At 41.5% G+C, this 22,195-nt stretch overlaps 1 protein-coding gene across 9 annotated transcripts in view; it reads right to left on the bottom strand.

Annotated features, from left to right (window-relative positions):
- The window catches only part of NFIB (nuclear factor I B), a 542,788-nt gene that overhangs the window by 59,873 nt on the left and 460,720 nt on the right, over positions 1 to 22,195 (bottom strand). For 7 of the 9 annotated variants that reach the window (XM_073667928.1, XM_073668004.1, XM_073667965.1 and 4 more), the window contains exons 4-7: positions 19,870 to 19,938; positions 17,930 to 18,050; positions 15,167 to 15,285; positions 3,608 to 3,697 (exon numbers count right to left, since the gene is read on the bottom strand). In XM_073667928.1, coding sequence (XP_073524029.1) covers positions 3,608 to 3,697; positions 15,167 to 15,285; positions 17,930 to 18,050; positions 19,870 to 19,938 — 399 coding nt within the window. The remainder of the gene's footprint in view (positions 1 to 3,607; positions 3,698 to 15,166; positions 15,286 to 17,929; positions 18,051 to 19,869; positions 19,939 to 22,195) is intronic. The other 2 variants (XM_073667974.1, XM_073667994.1) reach the window with 1 other exon arrangement.

Genomic DNA, 22,195 nt, shown 5'->3' with positions numbered 1-22,195 from the left:
GCTAGCAAAGGCTAGGCAGACAGCTGGGGGCTGATATTAATAGCTCAGGAAGGGTGCCATGAATATTGGCCCCCTCCCAGGCTAGAAACACCAGCCGTCAGCCGCCCCAGAAATGGCGCATCCATAGGATGCGCCAATTCTGGCACTTAGCCTCGCTCTTCCACGCTGCCCTGGTGCGGTGGCAGGGGGTAATAGTGGTGGGGTTCATGTCAGCGCCAGCTGCCATGAAGCCCAGGTTAGTAATGATGGCCGTCTATATGACACCCCCATTACTAACCTACAAAGTGTTAAAAAGAAAAAACACACTACACCCAGAAAAAAATAATTTATTTGAAATAAAACACCATTTTATTTAATTCTTAGTTTACTAAAAAAAAAATAGTTACCTGTCCACGTTCCTGCGCTGATCTCCCATGCACAGCTGTCACATCTGGAGATGGTGACAGCTGTGCATGGCTGCTGTAAGCTCACGCTGCCGGGAACACGTCCGCTCCCGGCAGCGGGAGCCACTGACTGAGGTCACCGGAGTGCATTCAGGCAGCGCAGCTCCGGAGACCTCCTTTACGGCAGTGCTGTACCGTGGGAATTTCTCACGATACAGCAGTGCCGTAAAGGAGCTAACCGGAGCAGCGCTGCCTGAACTCCGGTGAACCCTTACGGCCCCGTCATTCTAGCGGCGGCAGCGGTTCAGAGCGGTCACATTCTATGTGGCTGCTCTGAACTGGAGATCTTCGTGGGACACTCGTGGACTACTACGGAGGGGTAAGGATAAGGTTGTGGTTTATTATTTTATATTTTATTACAGGAGATCGATGGCTTCGGGGAATTAGGTGTCTTGGTGAGTATAGGTGTAGTTTTTTATTTTTTACTTTATTTTAGGTGGCGATCGGCGGGGACAGGTAATGTATGAACTAATTTCTTTTAGGTAACCACTGGCCACCAATGACATGTATTTAACATTTATTGGGGACACAGTAGGGCAATTTAAATAGCAGGATCAGGCTGATGGGAACTACTGCTCCCATCGAGCTGATCCTGCTGGCAGGAGTGGACGGGGGACAGACATAGGCCGATGGGAGTAGTAGTGTCACATCGGCCTATGTCTGCCCGCACACACACCCGCACACACACCCGCACACACACACCCCGCACACACACCCGCACACACACCCCGCACACACACACACCCCGCACACACTAATCATGACGGGTCCGGGAGGTGAGGCTGACCTGTGCGGCCGTGGGAAAGTTGATGTGAGTTCATGCAGTCAAGCATGAACTCACATGAACCCTCTGAGGGCACCGCGGCTACTTCAAATGAACAGCTGATCGGCATCACCTGATACCTCAGCTGTTCATTTGAAATAACCGGCGGGAAAGCGCAGCACAGAACGGGAAAGCCGGCGGTGAAGTCTTTTCACTGCCGGCTTCCCCGCCCGGGTCCTTCGCTCCTTGGTGCTGCGCTCCCCGCCCGGTCCTAATTTACGATCGGGATGGGAGGTGGCGAGGGGAGCGGAGGATCGGGGTGGGAGGCTGCGGGGAAGCAGTATGGGGCTGCGTGATTGTTTAAAAGCCGGCGGCTTTTTACCGCGCGCCGGCTTTTAAACAATCAGGAGAATTCTCCCACGCTGGGATGGCATTCTGATGACAAGCTGGATCGCAGCTGAGCGCTGCCATCCAGCTTGTCATCCTTCAGAGACACTGCAGAGCGCAGGCATTATGGGAACTTCCGATTCCGGTATTCGATATTATAAAAGTATCGGAATTAAGTATCGGAATTCCGATACAGTGAATATCGGCCGATACCCGATATTTCAGTATCGGAATGCTCAACACTATTTATGAGGTTCTTCATTAGCACTTCAGATCCACCAGATTCGGCAGAATGGTTTGCTGCATTTATGAGAGGTATCCATAATGTAGATGTGGACAATTGAACCATTGCCCGGACTTGTATTACACGTGCATCTACCATCACATTTTTACAAATTATTTTTAACCCCTTAATGACCAGAGCACTTGACTGTTCAGTGAGTTTTAGTACTTGCAAGTTTAACAGGTATAATAATTGTAAGTATTGGGACATTTTCAATATTTTTTTTTCATGTTTATTTCCATTTTAGTAGAATAATATGCTTTTATACCAAGATATTATCCTATTTTTAGAAAAATTAAAGTGGATCTGATGGCAACTGTTATGGGCAGCACATTATGACAGGTCTGCTGGGCTATGATATTTGGATGTTATATTTTCTTTTGTGGCATTTCATCTAAAAGCCATGGCAGCTATTAAATAAGAGTAACATGTTGCGTTAAAGTGGATGCATCACTATAATAACACGCAAAAAGAAAAAAAAAATGTCCACTGCCCTATACATATGTGATGTGTACAGCAATATTATTAAGGTTAGAAGAAAGAATTGGCTTAAAAATGAGTTCCTATCCACAACCTCTCATTAAATGTGTCTAGTCACAGTAAAAACGGTTGTGGGTCATGGGATCTGGCAGTTCTATCAGGATGTCAGGGATGCAGCACTCCTACACTGCAATATATTAAGCATTACTTGCTAAGCGCTGTGTAAAGAAACTACAAGGGCAGACCTAGATTACAACCTCTTATTACTTCTTTTTTTAAGGCCCCGTCACACTTAGCGACGCTACAGCGATCCCGACAACGATACAACCTGTCAGGGATCGTTGCTGCGTCGCTATGTGATCGCTTGTGAGCTGTCAAACAGGCAGGCTCACCAACGATCAGGGGAGCAGCGACATTGTGGAAAGAATCTTTCCACGATGTCCTGCCCCTGGTTACCAGCTGGCTGCTGAAGCAGGAGCAGGCTGGTAACCATGATAAACAGCGGGTTACTAGGGGCACACGCGCAGCTAGTAACCCGCTGTTTATCATGGTTACGAGCCTGCTACGGTGAGCGGTAACCTCCCGCTCTCCGTAGCAGAGTGGTAACCATGATAAACAGCGGGTTACTAAGTGCGCGTGTGCCCCTAGTAACCCGCTGTTTATCATGGTTACCAGCCTGATCGCTGGTCCCGCTGGTCACACACAGCGATATGTGCTGACCAGCGGGAGGGCAAAGACCAAAAAAAGGTCCAGGACATTTTGCAGCGATCAGCGACCTCACAGCAGGGGCCTGATCGCTGCAAAGTGTCACACATAGCAACATCGCTGGTGTGGTCGCTGTTGCGTCACAAAACTTGTGACTTAGCAGCGATCTCGCTAGCGATCTCGCTTAGTGTGACGGGGGCTTTAGTTGTCCTGAGTAAACCAAACAAGTCTTGTCAGCTCACCACTCTTGAAGATAGAGTCACTCCAGTGCATCGCAGCTCCGAAACGGAGCATCAGCAAAGGAGAAACTGATAATCTGGCACCCAGGTAGCTCATCATAAAACATTCAGCTTTATTCAAACCTTCATAGAATTCACACATGGTGCCCGAATGTACTATACAGTCTAGCCAACATGTTTTGGACTGGATCAGTCCTTACTCATGGCCACACCAGACTAAAGATATTACATTAAGGTGGTCATTAAGGAGTTAAATAGATGAACCTTGAGCGGTCTTTAAAATAAACTTAACTCTTCAAGTTCTCACCTTCCATTTTCATCTTAAGCCAGCAACAGTCAGAAGCCTCCACTTCCTCCATTTTCCACTGCTTGTTTCTGGTTGACTGGCCTGTAAACGCTGTATGTGACGTTACAAAAAATGAATGGGGCTTAATGACTTTTTCACATGACACTCTATTGTAAAAATGGTCAGACTGCCTGGCACTCCTGAATATTTATAATACTTAGAATATTCAAATAAGATGCTCATACCAGAGGTAAAGATATGTAAGGGTCTACCAACACAGTGTTTGCTGTGAGCGTTTGGTATATCTGATGTGAAATAACTAGCCTTTCTTGACGTAGACATCAAACTGATGCCTCAAACGCAGTATCAATAGAGCCTTACATCATGTTTTGTTAAAACTGAGGCGGTAAGTGAGTGACTACAATCTTTGCACATCTCTGCTAAATATGTTGGTGCTATACAGATACTTGATAATCAATCAATAGGTTCATAGTTCCTTCTGTCTTACATACTTTCAGTCATTGGCTCTATACACTAGCGTATTAGAAATACAACAGGACAGCTTAATAGAGTAATGAGACTAGGCTTACATAAAAGATAAATTGCAGAACAATCATTGTACAGCAAATATGAAATCATTTTTGGATGCCTATGAGGTGTTCCTAAAGGACCACATAGTATGCAACACAAGCTTGTAAAACAGCAGCATGAGAATGAAGCGATAGTCAAAAGACTGTATTACAGTAATGATAAGCAGCTTTATTCATAAGGGTTAACACTCTATAAATTCAGTAAGCTATAAGAAGAATAATAACGTTCCTGCAGCAAATGATGGTTGACTACATGGTAGGGCCCCATTCAGACATTAGTGGTTTTATACATACAGAAAAATTGTCAAAGTGTCATCAATGTTGAGAATCAGAGTTTGGTCAGTGTGTCTGCTTTTACCATCAGTAAGTTTCACACATGTATAAATAAATAATTACACAGCTTCTTCTACCTGGACAGAAATGGGCTATGCACTGTCAGTGTGCGGTCAGTGATTTTCAGGGACCCATAGACTTGTATGGGTGACTTTCATCCGTGATGTTGATAAAAAATGGACACATGGTCCTCAAAAAATCACATATATTTAAACAGCGCCATATACTAAATCGTACATGTTCTATCTGTGAAAACCACTGATAGAACAAGTACGTGAAAAACAGATGTCTGAATGAGGCCTAAACTGTTAGCATATGTACTGGTTACTATCTAAGCATTTGATATATGTTGGATAACCTGATCTCTTTCTGTCCTGTTCACTCTATCCTGTTTACTAACCAGTGTCATTTACAAATTCAGTATGTTTCTTGCCATGAATGAAAATAAACCTGTATTTTATATTAGCTGAAAAAACTAATTTGGAGCTGAATTTACTTTACATTAATTATTACCTATGCGTTGTGTGATTGAGATGCGTAATACAGTTCTAACAGCTTTGTGGCCACCCTTGGGTCGGGCATGTCTTAAGACCACATCAAAGTAATCAGGCTTATGTAAATATTAAAAAGCTGATCCCTTGATATGAAGCTATATCTGTAGATGAGGCAAGAGGAAACTGGTGTGAGGCCCTGCGTATGTATTGACAGCTTGCAGAAATGGAATGCCAGATGCATATCTGCTTGACTCAGCCCGGGGCAACTCTGATGGACTCTGATGTGCTAAAGCGCTGCAGGGGGAAAAGTGTGAGGGAACGTGTTTTACGGGAGCTCTTAATTAAACTGTTGTTCTCTTCCAAAAGGACCTTAGGAAACACTAATGAGACAAGAGTTTGGGAAATATCCTCAAAGTGATAGAGAAGAGCCCCTCTTCTCCTGCCTGCAGCCGTCAGCCATCCCTGGTAGCTCCCTCGATAAACATCACATGGTCAGCCAAGTGCCTCTAGCCACCTGTTAGGGGGCGTCATGGCAGTCAACTGGTGATCTGGGGGCAAGTTCAAACAGCCACAGCAACACCTGCTCACTGAAGACACCTGCTTTGCTTCCTGCAAGCAGAGAACCATATGTTCACTGTGCTGATGTTTACTGAGGTTGCCGGTTTTAAAAGGATTCCAACACCAGACTTCTAGGAAAGCTAAGAGGGAAAAAAAGAATGCTCACTCTAGGAACATACACTGCGACTGCTGCGAGAGTGCCTGGCTCTGCCACAGCATCTAGATTAATTGGAGTGTTTGTTTTACAGTTCAGACTGTCATTAGTGGCTTATCAGATTTAGACATGATATTCCACATCTAGAGATCATCAGACCAAATGTTAGAGGAGAAACAAGCCGACAATGGTTAAAATTGCCAGCATCTGTGGAGTTTACAGAAAATCTAATAGTAATAATTAAATGTGTACATACTGTAGTAAGTAAACTATTTGTGAAAATACAAGACGGGAAGTAAACACGCATTATAATGCAAATGAAGCAGATGGTAATTAAACCAGGATTTGGTACCTTTATTTATTCAAAAAGTTCAGGTTTTAAAAGATATTCTTGAAAAAAAATGTACACTATTCATAGGAAAAGCATTTTATCCTAGCTACCACGACTACTTTACAACAAACTAGAGATAATGAGGTTGAATTACTGTATCTAAAGACATGATTAAACTAGTTATTCGTCCATATGACAAGGCATATGGGCTTGATCCCGTAACAGTTGTTGAATGATGTCACTTCAAGCACAAGTAATTAACCGCCAGAATGAAAAATAAGATATGTTTGCTTACATCCTCCATGGCAGACAAATGGTCATTTGAAATGAATGCTACAAGGTGCGGAGTAACACTGAGATAGACAGTAAGGTTAGCACTAACACAAAGGAGAACTAAGTAATGGACTGGAAGCATCTGAGAACAAGCATAACTCTATACAGACATCCTGCTGTGCATCAATATCAGGAGACATTGTCACAGCTGTGACTATTAATGTGTATACGGATACATTTCTGACAATATTTCTCATGCTCTGTAGGAGTTGTGCTACCTGGACTTGTGTATACAAGTTTCCCACAATAAAGGTACCGTCTCACATAACGACGCACCAGCGATCCCGACAACGATGTGACCTGGCCGGTATCGCTGGTGCGTCGCAAAGTGATAGCTGGTGAGCTGTCAAACAGGCAGGCTCACCAGCGATCAGGGGAGCAGCGACATCGTGGAAAGAATCTTTTCACGATGTCCTGCTCCTGGTTACCAGTCTGTTGCTGAAGCAGGAGCAGGCAGGTAACCATGATAAACAGCGGGTTACTAGGGGCACACGCGCATCTAGTAACCTGCTGTTTATCATGGTTACCACTCTGCTACGGTGAGCGGGAGGTTACCGCTCACCGTAGCAGAGTGATAACCATGATAAACAGCGGGTTACTAAGTGCGTGTGTGCCCCTAGTAACCCGGTGCTTATCATGGTTACCAGCCTGATTGCTGGTCCCGCTGGTCACACACAGCGATGTGTGCTGACCAGCGGGAGGGCAAGGACCAAAAAATGGTCCAGGACACTTTGCAGCGATCAGCGACCTCACAGCAGGGGCCTGATCACTGCAAAGTGTCACACATAGTGACATCGCTGGTGAGGTCGCTGTTGCGTCACCAAAACCGTGACTCAGCAGCGATCTCACTAGCGATATCGCTATGTGAGATGGGGGCTTAAGCATTAGTTTCAGTTATTGGTGGTGGGTTCTTTAAACATGGCTCTACTCACATTTGTGTTATCGTTTGATTAAAAACATATATGACATCAACCATCAAGAGCTCTTGATGTAACCCACCAATTCCCAGTGTGGTTCATCAGAATTACCATCACTTCATAGACATCTCTTGATAGAAAAATAGCAATGAATTCAGCACGATTTTATCAGTGAAACCATTTCTGAGAAATTTTTGCAGTTTGGCAGGTCTCACTATCCTTACTGATCAAGACAGGCTTGCCTTCACTTCCCAATTAATGAGCCTTAGGCATCCTTGTACCACGTCTGACAGATACTAACCACTGCATAACAAGAAACCCACAGGGGAAGGCCTGCTGTTTTGTACCCTCTTTGGATACTCTAATCAAGTCATCACAATTTGCCCCTTGTCAAAGCTGCAAGGAACCTTACACTTTCTAATTTTTCCAGCATGAAATACAGCAACTTCAAGAACTGCCTGTTTCCTTGCTGCCTAATATATACAACCCATCGACATGTGCCACAGTGATGAGATAATCAATATTATCAACTTCACCTGTTATTAATTTTAATTTTGGAGATTATCGGTGTGTTTTTACAGTATATGTCTCTCGTATCGCACAGGTACAAACTAGTGGACTTTGCCAGTTATTTTCCCATTAACAATTTTTCATCTCTTTAGATGTTATTCATCGCACTGGATTTTTACAAACTACAAGTAACGCAACTTAAGTCTTACAACTTGATTTTGGAGTTTCGAAAGTAAATCAGCAGAAAAATGCCTGACATTGGGGACTTCAAATCTGGGCTAAAAGTATAAATTATTTTTAATACAGTATAAAGTTTACTAGAAAAAAAAGGGAAAACGTACTGCCTGAGTAATAAGACAGAAAGGGCTTCCATATGTTAGTAAAAGTAAATGAAACAATACTATATAATATGAAATGCAGCTATTGTTGTTAATAATTAGATTTTCCCCAATGAGTCATGAGTTCATGTTAAGGCCAAAATTTTCTCAACGTTTGCAAAATATATGTGTAATGATGATTTCCATTCTGGCAAAGTGTTCCCTGCTCTGCACTGCAGGTGTGGAAGGCCCTGAAGTCGTAAGAGTAAAGTTTGTGACCTTTTGCCTCTGTAGTGTGAGCCTTGGGGCAGAAACTACAGTGCATACTTGATTCTTTAAGCTTGTTGGAAGATATGTATTAGCTATTGCTCATAGATAATGCTTCCAAAGCCATGTGCCACTGAAAAGAAAATAGTTTTAGCATTGGTAAGATTGTAAAGATGGCCACCATTAGACTCAATTCTAAAAATGGGCACCTTTTCTTACAGTGCTGTAACAAGCCGTCCTCTCTCTACGCTGACATATACTACTTGTGTCCTTGAGACAGTCCTCCATAAACTGCATGTAAGGCTTCTTTGTAAATGAATTCATTTCAAATGTTTGATTGTTTTTCACACCAAATCGTATACACAAGCGGACAGGCGGTCTGTGTCTACACTGGAAACTAATTCACCGGCAGCGGTAATGCTGCTGGTTGTTCACATCTGACGCTGACAAAAACTGACCAGTGAACAGGTTTTTCTAATCCTTTGAAACATCTGCGTATTTTCCAGCTATAGTCGTTTGCTATTTCAGAGGATGTTTTTATTTTCTACATGTAGTACTTTAACCAAGAGATGAGAGGGCTGAGTTATTGAGTGCCACAAGGCCAAAGGCAGGCAATCCCTGGAGACGCACACAGTCTAAAACTGTATCACGAGAGATGAACAAGAAATGATTGGAATATTAAAAATAAACACACATTTTAGGAGCTATGAGGGTCAAGTCTCGAAGAATAAGAATAGTCATACAGTTTAGGGGCTTCTTCTGGACAATAAATAGCAGAACTAGTTGATCTATTATCTTTTCTGTTTCCGTACAGTACGTTCAGTCCGTCTCTATTTGTAGCAGACAAGCATGAAACATTTAATAGTTGTAGCTTACCAAGTATTCCATCATTTCTTAATGACCTAAGTGTGAGATTTATTTTGTGAGATGGAAAATGTAGGAGCCCTCCAGCTCATGAATGCACAATTCCTGTCCATGAATGGTATTATATAGCTGATAGACATGCAGACATTAAATTAATCCTACGAATACCATTCATGATTCTTCCCTCATCTAACCCTCCATACTTCTCTTTGTGGTTTTAAAAGCACACCTAATATCAAAAGACCATTACTCCCCTATTGTCACTGTCAATAATACTAACTTCTCCCTAAACGACTGGCAAGTTTCTGGTTCTAGGCGCCCGCTTTATAGTGTTTCTTTAAAAGTGGCAGTAAGTGGGCAGCATATAACAGGTTTATACCCAAAATGTAAAAACAACAAGGTTTTAGCATCAGTTCTTGAGAACCTAATTCAAAAGGTGTCCACCTATATGGCGGCACTTAATGTTATCGAAAAAAGATATAATAGTTACTCAAATTGCATCGAAAAAAAAACCTCAACTCTACTAATGATTTTAACTCTTTAACACACCATGATGTATATTTACATCAGGGGAACTATGTAGTTCCTAGAAACGTACCCATGCGATCAACATGAGAACATGCCAGTGAGTCAGTTTTGGCTACCCACGCTCGCAGTAGTAGCTGAACTAGTGCTGAACCTAGTCCTAAACCCACTCATTCAATTCCTTAGATGCCAAAAGGTTGCTATGGAAACCAGAAGCCTAACAATATTTTTCAAGAATAGTAAAAAGACAGTGGTTAAAAAGTTGCAAACACCGCAAAATAGCCCCAAAGAAAACTGCAGCTTGCCCTAGTAAAGTAAGCTAACAGCGCAAAATGGTTTTTACACAAAAGGGAATTTTTGTGTAAGTAGTAAAACATAGAAAACTAAGAATGGCACCACAGTAATTATACAGATAAATATAATGATTTATGCCACACAGTGAACAGTTCAAAAATTTACACTTAAAAAAAAAGTGCACATGCTATTCTTCATCCATCCCCACAGAAAAATGTAATATATTGTTCTGCCCCCCAAATCGTGGCATTGAAAATTAGACCTTATCCTAGTTTCCATGGTTTCTCATTTTTAAAGGGGTTGTCCACTACTAGGACAACCCCTTCTCATTCTGAATGCTTGACCCCATGAAAAGAAAAAAAGCTTATGCTCACCTCCGGCGCCAGTGCTGTTCCATCGGTGTTGGCACCCGTGTTCCCGGGACTCACATCAGGTTGTTATGACACATGAGCTCTGCACCCAATCAGCACTGGCATCACTGTCCCTGCCTTCAGACATATATGTAATAAAGTGGTAGTGAGAGCTACGGCTGGCCATTCACTTCATCTTGATTACATATACGTCCAAGGGCTAGGGCAGTGAAGCCGGCGCTGATTGGGTGTAGAGCTCATGTGTCATAACAACCGCGCGTGGACCCTGAGAATGCGAGTGCCGACATCACTGGCATGGCGCCGGCACAGGAGGTATAAGCTTTTTTATTTTCACAGGGGAAAACATTCAGATAGAGAAGCGGTTGTCCTAGAAGTGGACAACCCCTTTAAAGAAAAAAGAATTAGGCAATTAGGTCTCGCTCATATCTTCATGGTGGTTCCCATATATAATGGAAGCCAAGGCATTCTGCTGATTTGATCATACTATGAATACCAATGGACTCTGAATAACCTCATTAACTTATAATGTGGGTTGTTGGGGGTTAAACATTTTGACAGCAAAAGTTAACCTCATATGCTGACTCAATCACTTCAAGAAAAAAATCTACTTAGGATTCATTTATAATAAGTCGAGGATATGAAAAAGAGAGTCACAGGACACTGGTCCAGTGGCCATGTCGGTTGCACATGACCACTGACCAGAGTCCTGTGATCCTTATCCTACCAGCCAGGATCCACTAGGATGAGTTGTACGAGATATAAAACCCATGAGCGCTTCTTCTCGTAACAGTGAAGTGCCTGTCCACAGCCTTTCCGTGGCCTTGCAGATCAGGCCTATGCAATTAAATGGTGCTAAGCCTCAAGGCAGGTGTGGGGGTGGTTCTGGAAGATAGCCGCGATGTTTTTTTTTTTATACTGTACAACCTTTGAAGTTCCTTCAAGTAGAATTACACATGGTCCAGATGATTGTAAACAGCCTTAAGGTGCATTTAGATTCTCCAATGTGCTGCGTTAAAAGATCGCCAACCGACACCATGTTTGCCAGTTGGCGGTCGTTTAATAGCCTATTTAGACAGGCTAAGGCTGTGTGCCCACGTAGCATTTTTCAAGCGTATATGCTGCGGAATTTCCGCAGCGTAAACGCTTGAAAAACGCATGTAGATCCGCACCCCATGGTCCCCAATGGCATTCCGCAATGTCAATGCCCATGCTGCGGATTTTTCCGCAGCATATATGCTGCAGTCAAAAATCTGCAGCATGTTCATTAATTTTGCGGAAGCGCAGCGGAATCAATGTGCGGATGGTACCCAAGTCTGGAGGAGAGGAGACTCTCATCCAGACCTGGGTACCAAAGAACCTGTAAAAAAAAGAAAAAATAAAGTTTATACTTATCTTCTGATGTTTTCCCTCCGTCGCGCTGTTGTCTGAAGGACCTGCCACGTCATTGAGTCATGTAACCCACCACATGACTCAATGACGTCACCGCAGGTCCTGCACACAACAGCGTGAGCCGCTCAAGACTCCGGACGGGGCAGAGAATGCATCGGAAGGTGAGTATAAAGTTTATTTTTTTATTTTTTACCATTCTGAACAAGTTGTCAAGCACTTTTCCAAGTGATGCTTGGAGAAGTGCTTGATAACCCGCATGCAGAAATGCATGCAAAGACGCCTCACAAACGCTTCTACCTGGCGGGAAAACCGCATGTAATATCCGCATGCGATTTTCCCGCCAGGGAGAAGCGTAAAAAATATGCTTCAGGTCCGCAACGTGGGCACATAGCCTAACTGTGCTTCAGATATACTGCAGATCATCTACCATTGTTCTTGGCAGTGCAGGACAAGGTGCTGAAGAGAACAAAGATCTTTTGAACTAACCAAAAGATTCTTTCACCAGACAAATGAACGCTTTGTCGGGTGATCAGAAGCCTGTTTAGACTGCAAGATTATCAAGAAATGAGCATTCCTAGGAATGACAATCATACAGTGTAAATGCACCTTTATACTCTATAAACTTTATAGAATTTCCTGCCCTAGTGATTTCATAATGTTGAAAATTCAAAGTCAAAGGTTAAGGTGCAGTAAGGATGAGGTGGAGCTAGAACGTGTAAGGCAAAAAAGTTTTATGTGTTGGTCTATAAAGTTTACTCATTTGGCTGATAAAGTGACAATAAAACCGAAGAGAGAAAGCCATCTCTCATTCTGTAAAATGTATTCAATGAAGTTCTCATATATTTTGCCAGGATTGTTTCATCCATAAGCAGGTAGGATGATCATGCTAATAGCTTAAAAAGTCAATTACAATCGATTTGTTAATGCAATGGAGTTACAGTACTTGGCTGACTTTATCTAATTAGAGAAAATGCAGTAAATTGGAATTTAAACGAAGGCGAATGCTCAGACCTGCTTACAGATGCAATTTAAAATTTATGTTCACTCTTAAATCCTGTCTTGTTTTTCATCTAAGCTAATTCAGAATTCTGTGCTGAATAATATTTCTTTATCATGGTCAGTGACTTTAGGCACTGAACTTCAAATCCCCTGCAGGCATAAAGTTCAAAGACAAAATTCTGCCTGCTGTAAGCCACCACAAGAGGGAGCTTAGGAGTTTAATTCATACAATGCATGTTATAAGGGGTTGTCTAAAAAACTAAATAAAGGAAATGTCATAAAAAGAAGACCAAAAGACTAGTGGTCCAGAGCTCCTCCGGGTCTTTGCTTACCTGCAGCCAGCAGCTAATCAGTGACTGGCTGTGCTGACAAGTGATGGCAGTAGAATATAGCCATACATGACAGCAACTTGCCGCAACAGTCACATGAATGCTGCTGGTAGACAAAGATCAGCATGGGCATTTCACCAGTGCCAGAATGAGCGCCCTTTTGAATGGAAGGTTAGAGCTGTTGTATTGGATTTTTCTGGTACACTTTGTGTTTTATATTACACTGTGGAGAAACCCTAGCCATGCACAAAAAGAGATTTTTGGACTTGTTTTACCTGTATTCCTTATCTGCATTATGTATTATTTGGAGATGACACTATGGGGGCTTCAGAAATAATTACCAGTTTCCATAGACTTGTCTCAAATCCTAATAGTTTCAACTTAAAATGGTTACCCCAAAATTAATGGTTATTGTAACTAGAGGGACCACTCTAATAACAAAACATGTAGGAAGCAAGGCCAAAAACGCCCCCGGCGGTGGCTGTATGTAGTCAGCATAATGGGTTTTACATCTATCTATCTATATCTTTTATATATCAGACTATTACTCTGTGTATCAATTGTTATCTTTTTGTCAATCATTATCTATCTAATATCCATCTATCTATAATAATTATATATCTAACATCATCAATCAATCTATCAGTCAATCATTATCTATCTATCTTTTATATATCGATCTATCTCTGAATAAAATATTATTTCTGCATCAGTTATTATCTCTGTATCTATCTAGTATCTATCATCTCTCTATCTTATAGACAATATTTGATGATATTGTCAATGATACATGTTGGAAATTCTTTATCAAAACTTGCTGACTTTAGCATGCAGTCTTGAAATTTTGTTGATCTAGCAAGATCCTCCATGTCATGTCGTCTGCAAGGTTGGAAAGATGAAGTATTAAAACCATTTACTATGCAAGTCCTATCCTCTAGGAAGCCACTATGATAAGACTAAATGGATAATACAATTAAATAACGTCTAGGAAAAAGGAGCCTATTAAAGCAGAGAGATTACTTTAATGGCGTCATTAGTGTCATAAAGAGGGAGCTTTATTGAAAGTAGTACAGTCGCTTTACTTGCACTGTCTTTTTCTATGCTAACAAATTAAAACATGTGTATTGCTTTTAGAAAACAATATGCTTGATCAAATATTAATTAGGAATTCTGAGAAGAAGTGTGACGTGTTAGTGATCTTGAGACATCTCACGGAGGAAGAAGACAGAAATTATTATGACGGGAATATCTGACAACTAATAATCTATAATCTAATAACTTCTATACAGTATCTACTTAAATGAAAACACCAGAAAAACTGTTTATTCTAAATTGACACAATATGCCAATGAAAAGCCAAGGACGATATAAAGTGTAAAAGATATCTGGCAGCATTATTATAGGGGTTGGCCCACAAATATCATGTATCACCTATTCATAGGAGAGCTCCACAAAACATGGAGAGAAGGGACTATTAGAAAAGAAGGTCACACTTTGCTCTGTCTGTAAGGGTAGTTGGGCTCTTAATCAAATCACTGCACCACACTGTGCAAAACATTAGAGGTTATACTATTAGGACTCACAGGAGTGTTTCCAGATGACCACTCTGATGGCCTAGTCTTAGGAGAGATTATCAAAATCAAACTGGTGGGGGTCCAACTCTTCACACTTCAACCTCAAATCAGATGTCTAAAGAGACTGCAGCGCTTGCGCACGTGCTGTTGTATTTTAAGCGTTTATATTGCTTGGCATACCAGCATGCCCATCAACTTAATAGAAGTTAAGCTGGGTATTGCAGCTATGCACATGAATCGGTCAATACCTAGCACAATCACTACTACGTAGGTGGCATGCAAGGTAAACACAGATGAGGCTGCAGACCTCTCCAGAGCTGATCAGCAATGGTGCCCAGAGTTGGACCACCACCAAGCTGGTCATATTTGAACCCATTTAGAGGAGCCAGACAAAACCGGTTAAAAGCATGATTAAAAGTTAATCTTTGTACCTTGGTCTCTGTCATGCCATGACCGACTCCCAGCTGCTGGTGAATTTGGAGAAGGGTAGAAGTCTCCAGTTGGACTTGGCTCCATATTCTCATCTATAGAGATGGTCTTGGGCCTTTTACTGTTGAGAAAAGTAAACATTTAGTTTTGTGAACCACTGAACACACATATCACTGAAGAAATTTTAAGCACCAATCCAGCGTTTTTTTTATTTTAGTGCTGGAGTGGTGCTACTAATCTAAGTTATCTACCCCTAGTATCATACTTACCGGCCACCGTCTTCATATTTTATCAGCACTGCTCAGGTCGGTTTCCAGCAGTTTCTGACCTACCGGATGGCTCGAGCATTTGCTGAAGAAAACCGGAGGTCACTTTTCAATGCAAGGCTATGAGAGCCTCGTTCTGGCTCTCATGGACTTACATTGAAAACTTGTGCCCGTTACTTCGAACTTCCGGCCAGGCAGAAGGTGCGGTTACCGCAGGACAGGAGCAGCGCCAGGAGTAGCTGAAGACGGCGGTGGAGAGTAGAAGATTAGGTGCAGGAACCTTGCGTTAGTAGCACCAGTCCAGCGCTGAAATAAAAAAAAGCTGGAGTGGTGCTTTCATTTTATAAACTCTTGGAGTTGGTTACATTCAGCTTCCTGATGAACGTTCACACTTTCAGAGGAAGGAGTGATGTGTGGACATTCATGTGGCACATAACAAGAATAAGGTCTGGTGCTATTTGAATGAGGAAATAGAAAAGGTCAGATTTTCTTGTGGTAGCTTTACATTCCATGTGGATAAACTTCCTCTCTATGTTTAATTGAATGGACATAACCTTGTATGCCTTTCCGTTCAGTCCTATTGTATGGGTCATCACTGTTAGTAGGAAAATATTAAAAGGCCGTTCTTTGAAGGGAAACTTCCTCTGTTGAAAATTATCCTTCCACTGTAAGGATGACCTTGTAACGTCTACCATTATAATAGAACATAAGTGTACTTTTGGCATTACATGGACACTGGCCTTTTTATAATTTCACATTAGCAAATGATGGACAAATAGCCCTAGTCTTAAATTAAACTTACAATGCCAGACACATTAACATATTCATAGAAATGATGGAGTTTTAGCATTATTACATTAACATTGACTGAGCAAATCACTTCTGGATAATGAGCTTAAAATGGTAGTTGACAACGTTTTTTTCTTAAAATGAGCCCAGCATGGTGGCCAAATAAAAAATAAAGGTTACTGAGAAAGGTTGAACTTGATGGACCTAGGTCCCTTTCAACCTATGTAACTATCTGTTGTTCCTCTGGTACTGCTGCACAGCTACTTCTTCTGGGTCGTACAGTACGTGACTACTGCAGGCACTCAATGGACACCGCCTTGACCAACACGTATTATAGGAATGGCTGGTGATAGGTAGGTCTGTCATTTTTTTTTGTAGTTGATCACCAGTCTGAGACCATTAAAAAAAATAGTTCTGCGCAGCTAGCAACATATTTAACCTGCAATCAACTTTAGCGCCTGGTTGCATGATTGCAGCCAGGTATATTTTTCTCTAAAACACTGGCAGGGTTTAAAAACCATTTCTGGTTTTGGGCCCCAGCTGGCTTTTCTAGCACTGCTAAAATGATTGACAGGTATATCCTATTATGACAAACCTATCAATCACCTGAAGCGGCACTGGGAAAAGCCAGTCTAGAGCGGCGCCGAAACAATCAAGTCTCTGGCAATGACCCCCAGCCGGATCTTCTAGCTATATTTATCTAAAACGCATTTCAGAGAAAATTATACCTGGCTGCAATCATGCAGCCAGCCTCTGGATTCATGCTGTCTGTGGGTTGGGCAGCATGAATCAGCTGTCAGTCTCCCTTTAAATGTTGTCTTTTAGTAGGTATCCATTTCTTTTACTTGTATTGTTTTAGTTTTGCATTAAACACACATCAACATTTATATATTTCTATTAAAATATTTGTGACATTGATTCTTTAAGGTCATTCAATAAAGTCAGGTATTCTTCATCAACTCCACCACTCTAGTGTTTCATCAGACAGCTATGAATCTGTTCATGTTGCTGTCTTTGCCAGTCTGCCAGTGCTTTTGTTTTTTTAAGTCAAGAATCATGAAATCGAGCAAAGCTGTTCTTGCCATAGAGAAAATCAGGATCCTGATAAACCCCATTATAGGTCAATGAAGTCTATGAGGATTCTGCAAATGGATCACGATGTAAACAGAGCTATAAGGTCCATTTACATTACACAATTTGTGGTGAACAAGCCTTTCTGGGAACTCTCATTCATGATAATTGTACAGCATAAACAGGTTTGTGATCACCCAACGAACAAGCAAAATGCTCATTCTTTGGGTGAAATGAATTTTTTGTTTGCACAAAAGATTATTGTTCTTGACAGCACATGGTAATGTGGAAATAGGATCTGTGCCATCAAAAAATAATGGCAGACTAAGAGCATTGAATGTTCTGTACCATGTGAAGTGGGGTAGGCGTGTATAAACAGGTTATTAAACGACTGGTGGCCAGTGAACATGTTACCAGCCAGTGACTGTTTAACACTGTGCATGACGCAGTGTAAACTCACTTTTAGATGCTTGTCATACAATGTATGTAATAGTTGTAACTTCAGTTAGACAGTACTACATCATAGAAGATTTTATAAAAGCTAAAATGGAAAAATATTTTGAAAAGTAACTTAGCAGAATATTGTCTCCAGTAGATCCTACGTTCTACCATTGCTTTACTGTCACTTTCATCCGTTACCTGCTCGGTGGAGAGGATAATGACCTCTGTAAGCTGACCGCTGAGTTCATATCATGATAGTATGGCTGGCTTAGTGGCTCTCCAATTGGGAAACTGACACCAGAGCCCTGTGTTATGGGTGCTGGGGAGAAATAACAGCTTGTTACTTATACAATGTCTACTTTTTAGTCAAAGAATTAATTGCAGATATAGTTAACCTGATTTCATTTCCAGATGAGTGAGATTGCTATTTTAAGGCGACACCATGTAACAATCCATTCACATTTCTGTCATCTTTTTGAAAGAATATGACAAAAAGTAGTATTATTGAGCATCTTACCCATACCTAATGCTTCCATTAAGTATATCCAATGGCATTTGGTGGAGCTTGCATTGTACACAAAGGCTTGGTGTGCTGAGTGTCGCTTTGTATCATCAGAGACCTTGGGAACAAGGTCCAAATGAATTCTTCTTTTGTTTTAAAGATGACAGTGTCCCTAATTTATGCATAGTGCAATTATTTCTTGATGAATCGTTAATTAGATGTGACTGCTGGCTCCCTTTCACTCGGGAACAACACTTCCATGCTACAGTATGTACTGCATGTGGGACATCAATCAGTGCTGCAGGGTCAGATCTCTGGGCCCCACTATACTCACTGCATGCAGATAGTCCTTTCAATTAGCCCTGCTGGAAAGAGAGATCTTGATGACAGAGGTGGATTCTTTGCATATTTGGATGAGCAGCAGAGTGCTTTTCTCTTATATCTTTTCGAGGGATGCCTATTCAAAGCTGCCCTTATACCTGAGAGGAGAACACAGCTGCCAGCGCAAATGGCTTAATATCTACAAACTATTTTAATCCCCTATGAATCATGGGGACGAGAGAAAACAAGGTCTCCAGAGAAATAAAGAGTGTGAACAAGGCTTTGGCAGGGATCGCACCACGTATGGACAATACAGTGGAGGTGTGATTAAAACAAAACTGCATGAAAATGAGTGAAATCATATCCACATTTTTAGCCGTATTTATGAAATAAGTTCCCTACATGGCAGGTGGTGGGAGTGATCATTTAGTGTTTGTAGCTGGTAAAGCACGCCACAGTCTCTTGTGGTTTGAGGTAAATGAGAGGTTAAACAAATGGCAGATGAAAGAAGCCCGCCACAACCACAACCCAAATGCTATTAGAGGAATACAGTGTGACAAGCAAGGAGCCGAGAATACATAGTACCCTTGAATAGGAGACCCCAAAGTGTTGTGTGCACTACTGCCAATGATATATCCTTGAAGGTGTCCATATGTGAGATTAGTCACTGGAGCAGGGTCGTCATTCATATATTTGTAAGGGTAGAGATCTGATGAAAGAGTGCCACCCCATACCTTGAGGAGTGCTTGTCCTGATGTCATGTCAATATGCTCTTATCACTGCACAGAATAGTGCTGCTTATCTCCAGGAATTCTCTTACAAAATCTATGCATTGTCTTCCCATTACCCAGATGACGTCAACTTCCCTTTACATTGACACAGTGGAAAGGTCAGTAAAAGTCTTTCTGAGCAGTATCAGTGGTGTAATGGGCAGCGGACAGTGCCCCTATTACTGACATGCATAGCCTTTCCAGATTTGGATTTCTAGCTGGTGCTATGTCACATCACACCATCCCCTACATATAAATATGGTAAGGAACATTTTAGTCCAGGAGTACATACAAACTGATTATAGTGAGACAGTGAACACTAGTTGCTGCACGAAAGGCGTAGATGTCTATGCAAGTGTTAGAAAATAAATCTACAAGGACATGGGGTGAATCCAAACCATAAGCCTAGTACCTATATATAGTGCCTAGCCTCCGGTCTCAGCACCTTGCCGATACATAAATACATCACTTAAAATCTAAAATAAACATAAGAAAATTATATTTAATTATTAGAATAGATAATGTAGCATTTATAATTTCCTTACTTCTAGACACTCGCACTAGCTCTGAAACATTGAAAACTCCAGACTTCACAAAACTGTCTTCAAGGTATCCTGGAAAAGAAAGAGAATTGTATGAAGGACTTTACCAGGTTCAATAGTATTAGAAGAGCGGCAGTAGTGCATAGGCCCAGACAGCTCTATATTCTCCTCAGCACAGGGGCCAGGAAACAATTTTTAGCTAATCGGTGTCTAAAGCCTCATTTTTAGGCTGCATCTAACCTGGTCGATTGCAGCATTAACCCCGTCACCCCTGGGCCATGTTCCGTTTCTTCGTTTTCGTTTTTTCCTTCCCTTCTTCCAAGAGCCATAACTTTTTTTATTTTTCTGTCCATATAGCTGTATGAGGGCTATTTTTGTTTTGTGTTGCCACTTTCCGGAACCCGTAACATTTTAATTTTTCCGGGTCTGGAGGTGGGTGAGAAATTATTTTTTGCACACTGAGCTGACATTTTTATTGATACCATTTTGGGGTAGATACGATGGTTTGATTGTCTTTTATAGCAATGTTGTGGCGGACAAAAAATTTAATTTTGGGGTTTCAATTTTTTTCTCATTACGCCATTTACAAATTGGATTCATTTATTTTATATTTTGATAGATCGGGCTTTTATGAACGCAGTGATAACAAATGTGTATTTTATATATTTTTTTAATTGTTTTATTTTTAAATCGGGAAAAATGGGCGTGATTTGAACATGTGTTTTTTCATTTTCTTCTTTTTTTTACTTTTTACTGGATTCATTAGTCCTCTTAGGGGACTTGAAGCTGCGATCATCTGATAGCTTGTGCTATACATAGCAGTTAATCAGCTGGTTTTCACATGAGCATCGTAATGACAGGCACGGAAGTCATCAGCAGACCTCTGGCTGTCATGGAAGCCACGGACACACCTGTGGGAGAGTGGAATGACGCCCCCCCCCCACACACACACACACTTCCCGATGGCACGTGTTGAATGCTGCTGTCAGAAATTGACAGCAGCATTAAACATGTTAACAGCCTTGGGCTACGTTCCGCACCACCTGCGGCTGTTAAGCGAATATGATGGCTGATTAAATCAGCCATCATGTACCGGGAAAAATGCAGGCTCGGCATGTGAGCCCGCACCAAAGTCAAGGAGCCGGTATATAACGTACCAGTACGTCATCATATGTCGGTAAGGGGTTAAATTAGCACCAAACAACTACATGCAAGCCAATTGGTGGCCATTTAATAGCCTGTTTAGACAGTCCAACTGCAATTGCATGCCTACAGAACAAGTGTTAATAATAATCATTCTGTGGATGTAGAACAACATCCTTTTCAACAGAACATGTGTATTCTTTACAGGACGATATGCTGCCGAGAACAACGATTTTTATGGTTTTTAAGATTTGTTAACAAGGGTTTTGCTTGTTTGTTTGGTAGCCTGTTTAGACAGGCTGATAATCAGGAATGAACATTCTTAGGAATGCTCATTCTGAGTCATCAGCCAGTGTAAATAAGCCCTCACAGGACAAAATTAGTTTTCTGATATATCAATGATACATGCTACTTAATGAAAGTGGATATGTCTGGCGAATACAATGGCCTATATAAATGTCCTATGTTATGAAGGAAGATCTATACTGTTAAGCCAAAAGCTGAAAAAAGTAAACAAAAAGAGTTCCATCTGTTTTGTTCCTAATCTGTTGTGAGACCACATGGAAAAGGTGGGCTTCTGTGCTACTGGTTGTGTAGGAGCTCGTGGCCTGCAGCAAAAGTGGGCTTTGACTGACAGAAATAGTGCTGTTGGGCATTTGGATCATTTGTCGCAATGGTGGCGTCACCATGCAATGCTTCACTTAACTGAATAGGGACCCAGAAATAAATTCATAGCAGTGGGCTTCTACATTTTGATCATGATGTTAAGAAGCTCATGTTTATTTTTAATAATTCTGCTTAGCCAGAGTAGTGTATATCAATTTATAACGTGGATGCGGCTAAAAAAATAATTTTGGCACCTTTGACTCCTAAAATTTAAGAGCCCAATTATATTATTTGGTCGTCAAAATAAAATGAACATTATTACATGTAAATTAGGGAGGAATACGGAAGCATTTATACTAGACTGTTGTCCAGCTGAAGGCAGCATCTACTGTACACTACAAGTGAACTGAATCTGCCATCAATAGAGGTTCTGACATGTAGCATTAGTGGCTCGGATTCTGGTTGAGGCCCACCAGTTTAGTACTCCTACACTGTGAAGGCTGTCTCTGTGAACTGATTGTTTTATGCAAATGCATCAGTCAATCTGATCTGCATTTTGGCTGCCTGCAGCTTCCACTAG

Source organism: Phyllobates terribilis, unplaced genomic scaffold (assembly GCF_046119375.1).
Source record: "Phyllobates terribilis strain yellow unplaced genomic scaffold, ASM4611937v1 Scaffold_1__5_contigs__length_1240528914, whole genome shotgun sequence".
Classification (NCBI taxonomy): domain Eukaryota; kingdom Metazoa; phylum Chordata; class Amphibia; order Anura; family Dendrobatidae; genus Phyllobates; species Phyllobates terribilis.
Note: the sequence above shows the minus strand (reverse complement) of the source record. Positions and strands in the feature narration are given on the sequence as shown.